Here is an 18,047-nt window from a genome sequence, read left to right as displayed (position 1 = left end):
CAAGGTTTTATTTGAAATCATTTGCATTGTATATTGACAATTAAAAAGAAGACTCTTCATGTGGATATGATGAGTAAAGGTGATTTTCTTCTTTCATCTAAATAGCTAGCTTGGAGTAGTGAGCAAATCAATTGTTATGACCAGTTTCAGATTCAATTCAGATGTGAAGAATCAAAAATAAACTCCCTAGCAGCAGGTTTTACTGAAGTAACTTTTGCATAAATCTAAAAATTGTTGTAGTGGTGCAATCTAGATCAGCCACAATTAAAGGCTTTGAATATAATGTGTGGATCAGCCAGATAAGGCCAATGCACAATCTAATGGGCTGAAGTTGACTTAAGCAAAGTTTAGTTGGTTGAGAAAGATCTAATAGATTTGATCCATGAAGTATTGGACCGAGAGAAGACAAAATCTATGACTTCATAAGGTGTGGATGATCAAGTCTTTGTCAGAAAATGAAAGGGATGAACAAGTTTGGATAGAAAATGGACTGGATAAGTTAAAATGACTGAGAAATGGACTGAACAAAAGAGATGGGCGAGAAATGGCTTGGAAATGGAAGATGAAGAACCAAAGCTTGAAATGGATCATCATAAGCATTTTCATCAACCAAATGATTCGTGGATAGGATGCAGTTATTCATGGATCAAATCAAGGGGGAAGATGAGGGGTGTACTAGAGGCCACGATCACTCGTTTGTGGACTGTGGTCTTCTCCTTGAAGATGTGGAATGGTAAAAAGATGCATAGCTAATCTATGCCATATATGTGCCATGCTTTTGCCAAAATGATCACGTTGGAGATTCTTCTTCGTATGCGAGTTCAATGTTCTTATGCTGAACAGAGAAAGCAATTGATACGATATAAACTTGAAAGTTAAAGTTCAAAGACTGATGGTTGAATCTTAAAACTCAGCTGGTTACAAAATATAAAGGATAAACATCATCTATTATGTCTAAAAAATCCCTAATCTTAACCAATTTTATTTCTGGAAATCAATTCCTATCCTAATTGTTTCATATGGTTTAATCATATTCCTAATTCTATTTGATTTAAGATATCCAAGTCTATCCCTAATTGTTTTAAATTTAAACAAAAAAAAACTTATTTACTATAAAAATAAGCCATGTGGACGTTTTAAATCTTCTTGGGCCAAGTCTAGACCAAGAGTCCTAGTTTTGACTAAATAACTAGGATTTTATTTTACATTTTACATATAACTAGAGGTTGGCCCGCCCTACGGGCGGGTGAATTTATAAAAAAATATTTTATATTAAAATATATTTTAATTTTATAGAACAATTGAAATATTGCTTTAAATTGAACATGATAAATTTATTTATTTTTAAATCATATTGTACATTTTATTTAATTTTGTTAATTTGAGTTAAAAAAACCACTAACGTTTTTTAAGTGAACATAAAATTTTAAATAAAAGAATTTTAAAAATGTAATGGTTTATATTTGTTCTTTTGAGTTTTATTCTTTGATAATATAGACAAACGTTTTTATTGTTTTGGACGTCAAATATATATATATATGTCAACACCTTTCAACTATTGTACATCTTTAATAATTTTACATGTAACATGTATTTAAATGACAGTGGCACATGCAGTGTAGATTTGGATGTACTCAGCAATGCTTGGATGTTACAATTTTGAGGCTTTTAATCTTGTTTTGGGGAAATACTTAACGTGTACACTGCTTAATTGTATGGTTATGTATTCTTTAAAAAAAGTTAATAAACATTTCAAGTTTATCATAAACTGCTTACGTAGACTACCAAACGTAGACTACCAAGTGTTTAGAAGTACGAAGTTCATACGTAAGGTCGCATGACTGCTTGACTTATCTTAACAAAATGTTGAACATGTATCCTACAAAAACTTTCATTAATAATTCAAACACTGATCACTACAGTGAGTTCAAAACAAAAATAGAAAAATATGTTTTTTTTTTGAAACACAAAGTAGAAAAAGATGCTAAAGCATATTATTTGATAATAAATTTTAGGGGTTGTCAAAGGTATCCACGTGAACTTATGCCAAGCGTGCCTTCTTGGTTCCACTCTCGCCAAGTTCACATTTCGACAGTTGGATCAGCAGACGTGGATGGCTGGGGAGAAAAATTGGAGTTCTCATCAGCAGCGACATTCGAAGCTAGTGCACTCACTCCAGGAAGATGAGCATCAGGAACCTCTGCACCCCGTGTTTTCAAAATATTAAATTTATTGTTAATATAACTGAGTTAGCAGCATATCTAAATTAGGATCGGGTACCAACATCTATAACAAATCCTGGCAAAGGTGACTGATGTCGCTCAGCAAAGATACAGGAGATGGTGAAGGTTTGGGGTTTTGAAGGGAAATTGAATTCGCCTATCTTCAGCTGGAAGGTGTACGTCTTCCCAAAAATTTCAGCAACGAACCGAAGGAGTTCAGCGTCAACCTTAGCATAAACTCCTTCCACCTGCAAAACGCGAGACAGATTTAATTAGAATACTTGACACAGAAGCAATATCAAAAGTTAATAGGAAACTGATGTATATAGAGTATACCAAAATTTCAGCAGCTTGAATGTTCGTCAGTTTAGCCATCCCTATATCAAAAGCCACAAAAACAGCATCATCAGTTACGTCTGAGACAGACAGTTCCACTCGATACCTATAGAAAGGGAAGCAGACATATTTGAACATTACTGTCCAGAAATGTATGGAAATGAGTTTCAATATGCAAACGGAAACAATGTTGTTGAATTCTAACCTCAGTGCACCAATGGCATTGTTTTTATTATTACATGGGATACATGTGAAGGAAGATATCTCTCAGTGGAGTTTTTTGGAACAATTGGAGCAGCCTATATAACACCAACCTTTCTCTGGCTGAATTCCAGTCACTTTGGTCATGCAGAGAAACTCAATTATCTGTGATGCCAAAGGAAATTTTATCTTTCGGTTGGGATAATTCATAGGGGTTTCTAAATTAGGACACATAAATGTTTATTAAACTATTTGTAAAATCACCATTTCTCTCAGTCCCTGTTAGAAGACTAATTATGGGGAGTTAACGTTCTTTACCTAACAAATATGACAGTCCTGATAGGAGCAGTTGAGTCATTGAATGATTGTGTTTTATAGTACGATTCTTGTTGAGATAGAGAGCTTACGTGGAATTTGGCACTTGGGAGGATCATGTCTTCGGGTGCTGAATCTTACCTGAAGCTAAAAGCCTCAGTAGGGAGTAGATGTTGCTGTAAATGAAACCAAATTCGTGTGAGCATTGTAGACTATTAACATGTTGTCTAGTGAATGTGTTTTACAGTTCTCACCAGCTATATCCTCTGCTCCGTTTGTTGGTATCACAGCATGGGGGCCTAGGCTTTGTTGTACACATGTAAGAGTTGGTGTTGTACTACTGCTGGCATGTTGAGCTGTGAACAAATGAAAAAGTTGGCTGGTGGAAAATTTTCAGGCTTTGAAAATGGGAGATGTCCTAAGCGAAGCTTCATTACAACCCATTCAAGGTGTGTTGTGAATTGTTAGCTGCACCGCACCTGAGCACAATGGTTAAAGGAAACATGCCAGAAAGGGTAGGACCAATGCGAGATTAGTTTTAGTTTAAGTGCCTTATGGTTCCTCTAGCTTTCCTGCTTGATTGCGAGCAAGTTGCTTAACTTGGCGTAGCTGCGTGCTCACTTGGCGGGCTGACTTCCCTAAATAATGTAATAAATTAAATAGTATCAACTTGAAGCGACGGCTTATACCTTATGAATGTGGGAGACCATAGACTCTATTATAGTAGGATGTTCGTATCCAGGCAGTTTCTTTTCGTAGCATAGAAGCTGAGTTTGCGCTATCATTGATATCAGATTCATTAGATTTAGAAATCCAGTATAAACTATAAACTCTGATTGTACACAATACCAACGCCTTTTTCGTATGTGTGATGGAGACGGGTTGATATGCAGCGGCTGTCCCACTGTGATCACTCTGATCACTAATATCTTCATCTTCTCCATCTTGTTTTCTCTTGACCATTTCTGCAGGAAATATTGATGTTCAGGTAAGGAAGTTGATTTAATTTCGAACTTAAATTATCCAGGTAATAATCAATCAGAGTTCAATAAAGCAAAACTTAATACCTTGAAGAAGTATACAATCTCTATTATTATAATAGATAAGCAATTAAACATAGCTCAGAGATTAAAGAGCAAGGTCAAGATAATTGCTTTTACGTCAAACATGAATCAAAACATCAAATAGCTTTTAAAAATTCAAACTTTAAAGAAACCCAAAAGCCAGAGACACGTACGGTCAATAGCAGAGGTGTTGAGCTGCTCCAGGGCCGAGATGCTTGCTGACTTGGACAGAGAAATCTCTCAACGGGCCCTCTGCCTCAGGATTCGTCTTGACCCGTTGTTATCGGAGAGCACGAGTTCTAATCAGACCCGACAGTGTTGGAGAAGAATATGGATCACCTGGATTCGATAACAGCATATTCAGCTTCGATTGTTAAGGAAGGCGTTAGAAACCTCCATAGAGAAATCAGAAAACAAAATTAGAAAACGAAAAAAACAGAAACAGTCGTCAACTTGCTACAACTTGCCATCGACCATTAACAGATCAACACCCATGAAAATGGGTATCTTAAATAGTCCCATATTAGAAAAACTTAGAAACTGTAAGCCTGGTTACCTTTCCATGGATCCGTAACAGATCAAGGCGAGCTTCCCAGAATCGAAGGAGCCTTGCTACAACACTCTCCCAATAGCGATTTAAGGAAGAGAAGCTGTACAGTGAGGATTACACGGATAGAAGATGGAAAGCAAACGATACAAATCAACACTCTTTCATAATTTTGGGTTTAATGGGTTAACTTAATTGGAGTCTTCTAATTGGTTGATTTAATTTGCTGAGGTGGATAGGCTGAGAGGGCTTCATATTCCCCTTCTAGTATTGTAAGATAATCAAACCATTTTTGTAAATTTTCGCTTTGGTTTTCATATTATGAAAAAGACGTTGAAAATGACATTACTTGGCTCTTGGGTCACGTAACAACTTATAGACAACGTCTCTCAATTTAGAGAACAAAATAAAATTTGAGTGGAAAAATATTTATAGTGTGCTATTAACTGATGGTGAACGATTTTAAAGAGAAGCAGAACTTTAACTAAAACTTGCTCTTTGAGAGAATATCTACTGAACTAACCTTTTATTAAAGACGGAATTTTAGAAAGGAGGAACACTTGCATGAAGCTCTTATCTTCATTAGATAAACATATTTACAAGTAAAGGTGTGTTCGTTTGTCCATCCAAGTGGACTATTTAAGTGAAGATGAAAATTATTATTTGTTTTATGTTAAAATGGATATCATCTAAATGAGCCATCGAAATAAGTTTTACAATTAAAGTAATTGTTTTGTGGCCAACTCTTGTACATCACCGCTGAAGGGAAAATTCACAAAAAGAGAATTGTGTCCTTAATTTAAGGATTGGTTTGGTTTCGGTTCAAGTTTTGTTAAATATTTGAAATCTGAACTAAAACTTTTACAAGTTTAGTTAAACCGAGTTGAGTTGGATACCTTTGAAAATTGCTGTTTTTGGAAATGAAGGTTTTTAATTATTATAGTAAATATAAACAAACAAAGAGTGATCCTGCCGGCTCTGTTTTCTAGAGCTCACTTTCTTGTATAAATTTGAATTATGACTCCGGTCTATTGTATTAAGCATGTATCTTTTTAATATAAGTATCTTTGTGCTAAATAAATAAGGGAAATTGGTATATATAACCAAGAAAAAAAGCATAATTTGTACACTAACCAATTGACCTATTATACCAATATGTCTCATGTTTTTAATGTAATAATGCCCTTTTATCCTTGTAAGCAACTGGCTCAACCTGAAAAGTAATAACAATTTATATTATTAATTATTTCTTGCAAAAAAAAATTCGTGTCTCTTTGATATCCACTCATCTTCTGCAAGTAATTTAATTTTGGAGAAGATGAATCTGTTTCTTCTCAAATTTGTGGGATTGTTGATGAAATTGTCTTTGTTGATAGTTACGGTGAATAATAGAGATTTATAGACTCGTGTGGTGAGCGACAAGACTTGTGCAGTGGCGATCACCTCCATCTATATAATCGGCTCCATCATCATGATCAATTATCTCACCGCCACCACCGTATTTGTTTCTGCCGCAGTTGTTCTTCTTCCCCTAATTTCTACGAACGTGTGTTCTTCCATTCCATCTACTGTATCAAGTATAAATTTTTTTCTCTCCAATACGGTTACATGTATTATATCCACTGATTTCGTCACACAAACTTATATTTTTTCACTGTAAATGATCTATATTTGATTGGAGAAGATGAACAGATTTTGTTTATTGTATTATCTTCTATTTTATGTATATAGAATAGAAATGTAAAACAATATGTATTATGTTTGTTTTATTCATATTATGTAATGCATTTTGTTACTATACTATTATATTATGTTCCATTCCATTTGGGTTTATGGTTTATATTTGGGTTTAGGTTTACTTATTAAAGTTTAGGGTTTATATTTGGATAAGGATTTAGTGATTAGAACTTTAGGTTTAGTATTTAGAAGGTGACATGTATGGTTGGGGTTTAGGGTTTTATATTTTCCATGCAATCACAGACAATTCATAAACATACTATGTTATTTATTTTGTTCCCTTCTATTTGGGTTTTGGATTTATATTCGGGTTTAATTAGGGTTTACTGATTATAGTTTAGGGTTTATATTTGGATAAGGATTTAGTGATCAGATCTTAGGGTTTATTATTTAGAAGGTGAAGGGGTATGGTTGGGGTTTAGGGTTTTAACTTTTTCCGTGCAATCATAGACAGTTCATAATTTTATCAATATGTACTATGTTATTTATTTTGTTCCGTTCTATTTAGGTTTTAAGTTTATATTTGGGTTTATTGTTTACATTTGGGTTTAGGGTTTACTGATTAAAGTTTAGGGTTTAATATTTATGGGTGGGGTGAGACTGAGATAAGGTTTAGTATCTAGGAATTGGACTTGGGATATGTTTAGTATTTAGGGGTTGTAGCTCGGGTTGTAATCCTATACTACTTCGTGATAAGGGTTTAGGGTTTAGTATTTTTGGGTTGGGGTGGTGTGGAGTTTTGGTTTATTTCTTAGGGGCTGGGATGGGGTTGGTATCCTAAACAACTTTTGTAAAATGGAATAGAATATGTTGGATATTCCGTATAGACTGGTTTTATTCATTTTTATACTATACAGATTGACTGGAATACTGCTTTTTCAGTTTAGTTTATGTTGGTTTCGGGTTCAGGCCGGATAAGTAGTACATATTTCGATGTCAGCATAGAAGTTTAAAAATATTACTATTAAAATTATTCACTGTCAAAAATTAAACTCTAAGAACATTTCCCTTCGTTCTTGTTAATTTTTTTTGTATTTTGATATGTGGTTCTCATCACGACACACAACACTCACATACTATCACTTTTAACTGGTTACTTGTTAAGGTAAAGGGTAAAACCGGTTAGTTTGTGTATGATATATCTCAAACTAAATAACGTCAAAATCAAAGTTACTTGCTTAATTTAGTCTCGATTTATGACTAGTACGCAAATTAGCCCTAAAGAAAATTAGTATGTATAACCAAGAAAAAAAGCATAATTACACACTAACCAGTTGACCTATTATACCAATATGTCTCGTGTTTTTTATGTAATAATACATTTTTATCCTTGTAAGCAACTGGCTCAACCTACAAAATAACAACAATTTACATTATTAATTATTTCTAGCAAAAAAAACCTCGTGTCTCTTTGATATCCACTCATCTTCTGCAAGTAATTTAATTTTGGAGAAGATGAATCTGTTTCTTCTTAAATTTGTGAGATTGTTAATGAAATTGTCTTTGTTGATGGTTGCGGTGAATAATAGAGCTTCATAGACTCGTGTGGTAAGCGACAAGACTTGTGCAGTGGTGATCACCTCCATCTATATAATCGGTTCCATCATCACGATCAATTATCTCACTGCCACCACCTTATTCGTTTCTGCCGCAGTTGTTCTTCTTCCCCTAATTTCTACGACCGTGTGTTCTTCCATTCCATGTACTGTATGTATCAAGTATAAAGAATCGGTGAGTTTGAAAAAAATAATAATAATAATAAACAATCGGTGATGGTAGTTTGTTTGACAAATATTAGTGTTCAAGAAACAAAGAACCAAAGTTGTTAAAATCAACATGGGTTATTTAAAATACAAGGAATAAGAAAGTTGCAACCACCATGTTGGTTCGTTTTCAACACCTGTCTTGTTTACGGGTCATTATTACAACTGTATCCGATTCTTCTCTTTCAAACATCATTTATAATACCAGAAAACTCCCCATTACGTTTCACATCTTCCAAATATATATAGATTATGATATGAAAAATAAATTTGTTAATATATGAATTCACCACCAACTTATGTTGTATTGGAAGAACAGCAACCTTAGTAGCTTTCATGTCCTCCTCAACTTCCTCAATCATTCACTTTCTTTTATGCTACATTATACAATAGCTCTTCTTTATAGTTATATAACTTCTCACCGTTATCAAAACCCTTCATTGTTGTATTCATCGACCAAAAGCAAGATCGAAAAATGAGGACCAAATCTCAGTCTTCTGTTAATCTGAAGGTCATATTCACATGCTGCTCAATCTTGATATTTCTCATTATCTTCTTTGCAAGATCAAACATCTCTTCCTCCTCCTCAAAGCCCCTTTCCGAAACCAATCTCTCTCAAGAAGAAGTAGAAAATCAGCATAAACCAAAAGGATGTCCAACAACACAACAATGCACAAAGATGCCAATCTCTTTATCCGACGCATTAGTTCACTACGTCACCAGTAACGTCACTCCACAACAGACATTCGACGAAGTCTCTGTCTCAAAGAGAGTCTTGGACAAGAAGTCTCCATGTAACTTCCTAGTCTTTGGATTAGGTCACGACAGCTTGATGTGGGCATCTCTCAACCATGGTGGTCGTACCTGTAAGTGTTTTTAATTTCCTCTGCCTCTATCATTACAACAACAGAGCTAACGAAGTTTCTTGTTTCAGTGTTTATTGAGGAAGACAAGGCTTGGATCGAGACTGTGACTAACAAGTTCCCAAACTTGGAATCTTACCACGTCGTTTACGACACTAAAGTGAAAAACTCCGACAAGTTGATGGAGCTGGGAAGATCAGAGGAGTGTACATCCGTCACCGATCCAAGAAACTCGAAATGTGATCTAGCCTTGAAAGATTTTCCGGCAGATTTTTACGAGACGAAATGGGATCTAATCATGGTAGATGCTCCAACTGGTTACCACGAGGAAGCTCCAGGGAGGATGAGCGCTATTTACACGGCGGGGCTTTTGGCTCGCAACCGTGAAGATGGAGAAACTGACGTTTTTGTTCACGACGTTAACCGTCCGGTGGAAGATGAGTTCTCGGCGACTTTCTTGTGTAAGGGATACATGAGGGAGCAAAATGGGAGGCTAAGGCACTTCACCATCCCTAGTCACAGGGCTCGTGCTGGAAGACCGTTTTGTCCTGTGGATGTTGATCACCGCCGTTGATTTTTTTTTTCTTTTGCCGGGAAATATTTGTGTTGCGGAGATCTATGCAGTTAACCGGACTCAGGGCCGGTAAATTGATTTACCTAGTGGATCTAGAGTCACTTTGCTTGGCTTTTTGTGTGTGTTTTTGCTTTATCTTGATGATTACCGTTTTAAGGATTCAGTGCATTTACTGAAACGATGTTTTAATGTAGTTTTATTCATATAATTATTTGTCATTTTAATGAACACAAATAAGAAAAAAATCTTTATATATAAAAAAGGGTTTGTATCCCTCCCAGCTATGCCACCTAGGATGCCAGGTAAAAAATTCGTTGCACGACAGCTTGACACGTGTCACATTCCTTCTACGCAGCGTTTCATTTAACCTTGGCGTCATGGGCTTCGTCTGCGTGTTGTGCGATTGGGCTTTGTTCGGTTGTGAGTGTTATCCGGCCCGGATACATCGATGACGCCTCTACCCTAGAACGTCTGAAGCAAAGAAACGAGGTTCGTCGCTCCCCTTCGAGGCGGCTCGCCGGTGACGTTTACGCTTCTTCCCACGGCTTGAAACGGTCTGATTTATGCCTTCGTCTTTACTCCCATTGATTCCCTCACCCACGATCTGTCTTCAAAGTGCTTTTGGATCTGAGAAGCGGTGTAGGTTCAGTATAAATATATGTTACATTCTTCTCCTTGAACACATCTTCTCTTCGTTTCCTTTTTTTCCTCTGAAACTTTATCATCTTCTTCATCTGATCGAGGATGAACAACTACAGTTATGAGAGGACGAGATGCTTGAATGTTTCTGGGGGGCTAAGAATGTTAAGCGCGGTGGTTGATATAAATGTAAGGCGGTTATTAAAATTTATATAATCATGTGATTTAATATTTTCCGTTGTATCGAACTCTGTTTCAGGGGAAACCGAAGGTATTAACTATTTAAGAAATGGAGGCGGTGATGACGTAGCAGGAGCTCCGCCTTGGAATCCGATGACGATGCGAGCTGCTTGTAACGAACCTGGAGATGAGTCCACAAGGATCACTGGCGTCAAGAGAGGTAGTAACGAAGGAGGTGGTGATAGAGATTCACAGAAACTGAAATTCTCTGTTTCTTTGTTGAGAGAAGAAATAAAAAAAGATTCCACAGCGTACGATGGGAAAAACCTCCTACAAGACAAAAGAAGAGACAAGAACTATTCTGAGTCAAATGAATGTAAGTTCCAAGCTTTATTTGTTGCTTAACATTTTCAATCTTGGTTGCTGACTCTCTTCACCAGACTGTGGCTAGCCGAGGAAGTAATAGCATGCTCTTCTGATTTATGAAAACATGATCAAAGGTGTGATTCTTTGGTTTCTTCAGTTTAGAGTCCTCAAAATTCATGTTCTATCAAATTTGTGTTAATACTTTTTCAGTTGTAAAAATGAAGAACAAATATAGCAATGTACCAATTTTTAGTGAATGAAGCTATTTTACTATGTTTCTTAATATTCTTCTCTTTATTTGTGTAAAAGAGACGAGTGGAGCTAATCGTAATCTCCGGCTGTTTTATTTATCAATAATACTCTCTGCAGCTTTCTTACATCTTTGTTCCTTATTTAATTTCAGGCTGGCTACTATATACTCATCATCGCAACTTTGATGAATGTTATTAACATTTTTCTCATATTGCTCGGAACTTATGATCATGAGAGCTTACGTTTGTTGTTTGGTGCTATTCATGTTCTACAGTTGGTTACTTGGTTGAATAATATTTTAAAACCGCCTAACCTACCATTTACGTTTGTTGCTCGCTGCAAGATTGGCTAATTTTCGTGTATTAGTAAAATGGTTCTCAATGAATGGCCAAATGTTACATTCTTGCACATTTAATGATGAATTTTAGTGAGTTTGAAAGTTTAAATTTTTCAAACAATATACATTCTTACACATTTATTGGGTGGTAATCCAATGGTTCCATGATCAACAATACTAGCAAGACTTTTCTTACTCTACTCTGATCAACTAAGAGAGTTTTTTTTTTCGTTTTTAATTGATCACTAGATATTGACCCGCCCTCAAGAGGGCGGGTAATTTTTTTTGTTTTAAAACTTTTTACCTAATATAATTTATATGTTTGTGTGTTTGTATAATTATATTTTTGTATGATATAAATTTAATAGAACATATAATTTTTGTAAATATATTAGATAAATCAAGTTTCATAAGTATACAATTGTGTATTTTTTTGTACCAAATATGTATTTTTTTGTAATCATATTTGTGTTTTTATCTTTGATCATATTTGCGTTTTTTTTAAATGATTAGTAAAGTATTTTGATAATTGTATTAAATTCGCTGACAACAAAAAAAGAGTTGTATTAAATTTATTATATTGTTAAACTATACACCATAGCCTTTTTACACATCAATATGGTACTTAATTTTCAAAAAGTATTTTTTTTAAACATAACAAACCCTTTATATAGTTTTGTTTAGTAATCTATACTATTATCTGAGAAGTGGTTTTGCTTAGTTACCATCTTCTCCATAATTTTAGGTAATTTTGATTATTTGTAATTGTTTATTGTTTATTTGTCTTATTTTTCATAATTTTAGGAAATTTACTTATTCTTTATGTTTTAATAATTTTATTTTTTTTCTTATTTGTCTCCACATTTTAAATTATATATATATATATTATATATTTCATATTCTTAGTAATTTTAATTCATAATTTTAATTATTTATAATTAAAATAAATAAGAGGACGGCGATAGAAACGATTGTGGGGAAGGAAAAATTTTTAGTTTAAAAAATTGTTAAAAAATATGAGAGCATATTTTACGGGATTAAGGAGTTAGATGACCAAATTTCGAAATTAATTTTAGAATAATTGATTTGATTCCTGGAATGTTCTTGTTTTATTGGATAAATAACTAAAAAAATAGATATGCTCCATATTATTAAGATACAATCGATTATTAACTATATGGTATTAAGGTTACGTACATATTATTAGCTATTGATAATATGGTGGTAAAGTCCAGAAAATATATTAGTTGCTCATTTAACTGATAGTAGATAATGGTCCCGATAAGTAGGAAAAAAAATGTTAAAAGAAAAGAAATTAGATATAAATAGAGTTTCCCTATATTGTCGCTGTGATTATGACGTGGGGGTTACTTAAGTTTGATAGGCGTGTGAAGGATAAAAACTAAAGCTAATAAGGAATAGTGGTTAGGTTGAAAAATTACATAAAGGGGTGGTTATGTTCGAAAATGATGGATGCATGTATTGTTGCCATTAATTGTTGGATCTAACTTTTATCAATGGGTCACACTGCTGTTTTAATAGAATAGATGTTGTCGGAGTTGTAAATTGTTTTTTTTTTTCATTTTAATTTTTATCTAGGAAACATATTTTTATGAATAAACATTGATTAATGGGAAGATATAGTAAACATTTGTTTTACCATGTTAAATATATAGTAAAATTTTATTTTAAATAAAGGATAAATTCTAAAAATTATTTAAAATATTTAATAAAATGTAAGAAGCTTCTCAAAATATATAATAAATTTATTCGATATGAGATAGTTAATTTTTAAAAAATATATTCGAAAATAATGTATAATTGTTTTGTTTTTTAAAATATAGTCAATTATTTGGATGACAATGTTTATTTAGTCTCTAAATATTACTCCCTCCGTTTTTTAATATAAGTCGTTTTAGAGAAATTTTTTTTTCCAAATTATATGTCGTTTTCGATTTTCTATATAAAATTTATTAATAATTAATGTTTTATGGCCAATGATAATATATCTTCTATTTTTCTATTTGTTGAATTGTGGTTAGGTAAATAATTAATGATATTTTTGTTTAGAAAATATAAGAAATTAATAGTTTTTTTAATCTACGTGCATAACTGTAAAACGACTTATATAAAAAAAACGGAGGGAGTATAATATATAAAATCCAGTAATATCTTTATCTGAATAGTAATAATTAATATTTGGTTTTCAATGTATTTACCAAACTTTTAGAAAAAATCTATAACAGTGAATTATGTACTTACATTTTGGATTATTTAAATTATTGATTCCAAAAGAATATAATGAACTAATCTACCAGTAAATTCAAAAGTATGTACAAAAGAGAAAATAAACCCAATATTGTATGTATTAAACCTAACCGAAAAAATAAAAATTATATTCCATTTGCTATATGTATATATTAAATTTAAGCAAACATTTAAGAAACTATATAACAATGACAATAACGAAAAATTTGTATTCCTAATACAAATTATGATCTCTAACAACACTAATACAAATATAAAAAATGTTAATTTTAATTATATGTATACAAAGATCAGATGAGGATGTGTTTTCATTAAAATGAAAGATACAACCTAAAAGGAAGGTAATAACTAAAATAGTACGATGGTGCAAAATATATTTGACAACAAGTAAAACACAATAACAAATTAGAAAAATAAACAAAATCAAACGTTAAACGAAATAGACAATTTAATAAACATAGAATACAAATAGATATGCAATACCTATTATAAACACTAAAAATATTGATCATAATAAATAAATGATCGTTTCAAAATATGTAAAAATTAGATAAAGTTATACGTGAATTCTACACAAAATTTATTTATATAATTCAAAATATTTAATCTTTTAAGTTAAAGAACTAGAATATTATTTTCACATCAAATTTTTAAAGAAATCGGCTAAATTTAGTAAGATTATTAAAATTTTAAAAATAAACTAAAGAATATACTAACATATAACCTCTACACACCAACATTCTTAAAAACCTTAAATATTATAATAAATTTTTCTTACAAAAGCTTATAAAACACATTCAAAAATAAGATACAATTATATATTTTCTTATATCATACATAAATCATATCCCGCGCGTAGCACGGACCGACCCTAGAAGAAAAAATTATAATTAAAAATAAACTAAAAATTTCATTTAAATTTAAATACATTTGTATTATTTCGTTCATTTGTTTACCCGCCCGTAGGGCGGGTCCGACCCTAGTATCAGATACGGTATAGAAAGTACTCCCTCCCCTCTCTTCTTAAATATCAGATGTTTAGCTAAAACACATACATATATTAACAATTTTTTGTCTAAAAAATCATTAAAACTATAAATTAATGATATACAACCAATTACAAAATATATTATTAAATATGATTAGTTACATAGTTTTTAATAAAATAAAAGTTACATAAAAATAAAGACATCTTATAATTATATATTAGAACATCAAAATTCTTTGAAACAACTACATTTAAGAACGGAGAAAATAAATTGTATTTTTGCTGATTTTGTTTTTTTTTTAAAGAAGAATTGATTTTTAATACAATATAAAGCATACATAAAAAACTGTTATGGTTTTTTTTTAAGTCTACACCGACAGAATGGCCAGCGTTCACTACACATATGGAGGAGTTTCTGCGATGTAAGGAATTCTTTCACAACTTTACTATCCAACATATTCCAAGGGCACAAAATACCCTGGCGGACAAGCTGGCACGATGTGCTAGAACTTCGCCATCTGCTATGGTTTATGTTGATTCTGTTCCCCCGAGGTGGCTCTCGGATCAGGGATCCGTTTAGTCTCTTAGCCTTTTGTTGTAAAAAAAAAAAAAAAACTGTTCAAAAAAGCGTCTCAAAAGAATAAGCCAAAATCAGGTTTAGCTTTAATAAAAGATACGATTAGAATAGCTTTGAGACCATGTCACAAATCGCTTTATAACTTATCATTTTGTTTTCTAGAGATTTAGCAAGTGTAAATCGAGATGAGTAGATCAATGTTTATTTAAATTGAAAGTTGAAAGTTGGTAGTAATTAACTTCAATGTTTATTTAAATTTACATTATAATGGTAGATCATAGTCTTCTAATATTGTTGCAGATGTTGTGCTTCTTGCTCCAACTATGTTTCTATTTTCCGATGTTGGAAAGCTTTGGATCTTTTTCCTGGGTTTTGATGATTTTACTATTTATATATCTTCGTATTGTTTAAATAATTTATAAATTTTTCTAGTAAAAGATTGTACAAGTTATAACGACTATATACATAGATTTCCCCCTTTAAGAAATAACTAAATGGTTAACTGTTAGTACTTTCCCAATTGTCACATCCCCCTTTAAGAAATAACTAAATGGTTAACTGTTAGTACTTTCCCAATTGTCACAAGTGACACAAACAACTGGAAAGTGACACATTAGACTCTGAGACCTCACGGGATTGCATGAGATGCTTGTGAACATAGCCGCAGCTAAAAAGAAGTATGTTACGAGAGTGAGAGAAGAACTAAAAAAACAACTGTCACAACTCGTTCAGCACATGAAACCAATTATGACATGGCGAACCAAACCAACTAACCACCCATATCCTCAGTATTTAATTGTGAACTCCACAAACCTTTTTCAAACTCATTCTTCTTGCAACCTGTCAACAATTTAACTTAATGGCAATTCACCGTTTTGTATTATTAGCTAGTTTGAGTCTGGTGTTGTTTGGTCTAGAAACGGCCGTGTCACAGCGACAACAACAATCACAAGTCCCATGTTTATACATCTTTGGTGACTCCTTGGTCGATAACGGAAACAATAACAGGTTTGGTTTTGCGTTTTATATTCTGTTATTGTATAATTTTATCCATATATGCATGTGTTAGACAAATTCATTGCAAGTTTGAATATATGTAGGCTGCTTTCTCTTGCGAGGGCTAATTACCGGCCTTATGGCATCGACTTTCCCCAAGGTGCAACCGGAAGATTCACCAATGGTCGCACTTACGTTGATGCTCTTGGTACTTTTGTGTGCATCTATATTTTTCCCCCTACTGATTCTTTAAAAAAAACATATCTATTGTTACTAAAACTTTTATTACATTTCTCTTGTTTTTTTGTAGCTCAAATTCTTGGATTTCGGACTTACATTCCACCATACTCCAGGATTCGTGGCCAGGCTTTGCTAAGAGGTGCGAATTTTGCATCTGGTGCGGCCGGCATTAGAGATGAGACCGGAGACAACTTGGTACACAAAACTATAAGTTTTTAATCTTATCATGTGAAATTTTGAACTAACATGGAAACTTTGCAGGGTGCGCATACTTCTATGAACCAGCAGGTCAATTCTTACACGAGCGCGGTTCAACAAATGCTTCAATACTTCAGAGGAGACACAAATGAGCTCCAAAGATACTTAAGCCGTTGTATCTTTTATTCGGGAATGGGAAGTAACGATTACCTCAACAACTACTTCATGCCTGACTTTTACTCAACCAGTATGGATTACAACGACAAAACCTATGCAGAGTCCCTCATTAAAAACTACACACAACAGCTCACTGTAAGGCTTCATCAATAGTGTATACTTTAATCATGAAACTAATGGTTTACTTGCATATCTCATATGGTTATTTTGTTTGTTCTCAGAGACTGTACCAATTTGGAGCCCGGAAAGTGATTGTTACCGCAGTGGGACAAATCGGGTGCATTCCTTATGAGCTAGCTCGCTATAATAACCGCAACAATAGTACAGGCAGGTGTAATGACAAGATTAACAATGCAATTGCGTTGTTCAACTCTCAGCTCAAGAAACTAGTTGATCGTTTCAACAATGGTCAATTGCAAGGAGCCAAGTTTGTTTACCTTGATACCTACAAGAGCACTTCAGATCTTGCTGCCAATGGAGCCGCGTACGGTGAGTTCTACATAAAATTCATACACAATCCAATACATTGAAGGTTAGTCTACAAATTCTAATAATGGCATTTCTTTAACATTTATACCATCAGGATTTGAGGTAGTGGACAAAGGTTGTTGTGGGGTGGGGAGGAACAATGGTCAGATAACGTGTTTACCCCTGCAGCAGCCGTGTAGTGACCGGACCAAGTATCTCTTTTGGGATGCGTTTCACCCGACAGAGACGGCTAACATATTGCTGGCCAAGTCTAATTTCAACTCTCGAGCTTACGCTTACCCCATTAACATTCAAGAACTAGCCAATCTTTAAATAAAGGAGATCTTGATATGAGTGCATATGTGACATGTAACCAAGCTAGCTGTATGCTGTGTTTCTTCACTTATATATTTCTTTGAAATAACTATGAATTTTCTTTGTTTTGTATTGTTCCTCTTATTTTCAGCTATATGCATGATTCAAATATTATAAGCTCATTGCAAATTGTTAGCCACATGATTTATTAAAGTTGTCATATTATGTACAACTGCAATTCTTTCTTGTACTTTCATTACTATATTTATTATGTACAAATCACTTCTTTATACTCCAATCTAGTGTCACTCATGTTAGTGGACTTGCAAAATAAAATGTAACAATGCTCTATTTTGTACAACTTCCATGATCAATGGTTGCATAAGTACCATTAGCTTTACTTGACAAGTAGCCGTATTACTTG

At 33.3% G+C, this 18,047-nt stretch overlaps 3 protein-coding genes across 17 annotated transcripts; 2 read left to right on the top strand and 1 right to left on the bottom strand.

Annotated features, from left to right (window-relative positions):
* Window positions 1-1,875: 1,875 nt before the first annotated feature.
* On the bottom strand, window positions 1,876-4,953 carry LOC106354226. 9 transcript variants are annotated; one of them, XR_002653296.2, is made up of 10 exons: window positions 4,695-4,951; window positions 4,312-4,477; window positions 3,924-4,039; window positions 3,764-3,852; window positions 3,329-3,430; window positions 3,167-3,250; window positions 2,764-2,924; window positions 2,559-2,664; window positions 2,285-2,470; window positions 1,876-2,200 (listed from the first exon to the last, which is right to left on the bottom strand). XR_002653296.2 is itself a non-coding variant. In XM_013794110.3 (9 exons), the coding sequence occupies exons 5-9, from the start codon at window positions 3,191-3,193 to the stop codon at window positions 2,171-2,173; spliced, it is 336 nt and encodes a 111-aa protein (XP_013649564.1). In that variant the 5' UTR covers window positions 3,194-3,250; window positions 3,329-3,430; window positions 3,764-4,039; window positions 4,312-4,477; window positions 4,695-4,947; the 3' UTR covers window positions 1,876-2,170. The 9 variants fall into 9 exon arrangements, 3 of the variants coding, with proteins under 3 accessions (XP_013649564.1, XP_013649562.1, XP_048636984.1); XR_007339771.1 differs by having other exon boundaries at window positions 3,554-4,039; window positions 4,695-4,953; XR_001271920.3 differs by having other exon boundaries at window positions 3,329-3,852; window positions 4,695-4,949.
* Window positions 4,954-8,483: 3,530 nt separating this feature from the next.
* Window positions 8,484-11,467, top strand: LOC106345221 (glucuronoxylan 4-O-methyltransferase 3). 7 transcript variants are annotated; one of them, XM_048781073.1, is made up of 5 exons: window positions 8,484-9,051; window positions 9,120-10,450; window positions 10,521-10,817; window positions 10,882-10,941; window positions 11,211-11,467. In XM_048781073.1, exons 1-2 carry the CDS (start codon window positions 8,661-8,663, stop codon window positions 9,620-9,622), a joined length of 894 nt encoding a protein of 297 aa, XP_048637030.1. In that variant the 5' UTR covers window positions 8,484-8,660; the 3' UTR covers window positions 9,623-10,450; window positions 10,521-10,817; window positions 10,882-10,941; window positions 11,211-11,467. The 7 variants fall into 7 exon arrangements, with proteins under 7 accessions (XP_048637030.1, XP_048637028.1, XP_048637031.1 ...); XM_048781071.1 differs by having other exon boundaries at window positions 10,521-10,941; XM_048781074.1 differs by lacking the exon at window positions 11,211-11,467 and having other exon boundaries at window positions 9,120-10,261; window positions 10,381-10,450; window positions 10,521-11,186.
* Window positions 11,468-16,031: 4,564 nt separating this feature from the next.
* LOC106345222 (GDSL esterase/lipase At1g33811) lies at window positions 16,032-17,855 on the top strand. Its single transcript, XM_013784452.3, has 6 exons — window positions 16,032-16,237; window positions 16,330-16,433; window positions 16,536-16,660; window positions 16,727-16,975; window positions 17,062-17,329; window positions 17,424-17,855. Exons 1-6 carry the CDS (start codon window positions 16,089-16,091, stop codon window positions 17,639-17,641), a joined length of 1,113 nt encoding a protein of 370 aa, XP_013639906.2. The 5' UTR covers window positions 16,032-16,088; the 3' UTR covers window positions 17,642-17,855.
* The last annotated feature ends 192 nt before the right edge of the window (window positions 17,856-18,047 follow it).

The sequence above is a fragment of the Brassica napus genome, chromosome A5 (assembly GCF_020379485.1).
Source record: "Brassica napus cultivar Da-Ae chromosome A5, Da-Ae, whole genome shotgun sequence".
In the NCBI taxonomy this organism is placed as follows: domain Eukaryota; kingdom Viridiplantae; phylum Streptophyta; class Magnoliopsida; order Brassicales; family Brassicaceae; genus Brassica; species Brassica napus.
This window is presented reverse-complemented; position numbering and strand designations above follow the sequence as displayed.

Coding starts and splice junctions, on each gene's coding strand:
- LOC106354226 (XM_013794110.3), bottom strand. CDS start 3,193: ATGATCCTCCCAAGTGCCAAATTCCAC. Junction 2,471..2,558: donor TTCAAGCTGCTGAAATTTTG/GTATACTCTATA, acceptor CGCGTTTTGCAG/GTGGAAGGAGTTTATGCTAA. Junction 2,201..2,284: donor TGCCAGGATTTGTTATAGAT/GTTGGTACCCGA, acceptor CACGGGGTGCAG/AGGTTCCTGATGCTCATCTT.
- LOC106345221 (XM_048781073.1), top strand. CDS start 8,661: ATGAGGACCAAATCTCAGTCTTCTGTTAATCTGAAGGTCATATTCACA. Junction 9,052..9,119: donor CAACCATGGTGGTCGTACCT/GTAAGTGTTTTT, acceptor TTCTTGTTTCAG/TGTTTATTGAGGAAGACAAG.
- LOC106345222 (XM_013784452.3), top strand. CDS start 16,089: ATGGCAATTCACCGTTTTGTATTATTAGCTAGTTTGAGTCTGGTGTTG. Junction 16,976..17,061: donor ACTACACACAACAGCTCACT/GTAAGGCTTCAT, acceptor GTTTGTTCTCAG/AGACTGTACCAATTTGGAGC. Junction 17,330..17,423: donor TGCCAATGGAGCCGCGTACG/GTGAGTTCTACA, acceptor TTATACCATCAG/GATTTGAGGTAGTGGACAAA.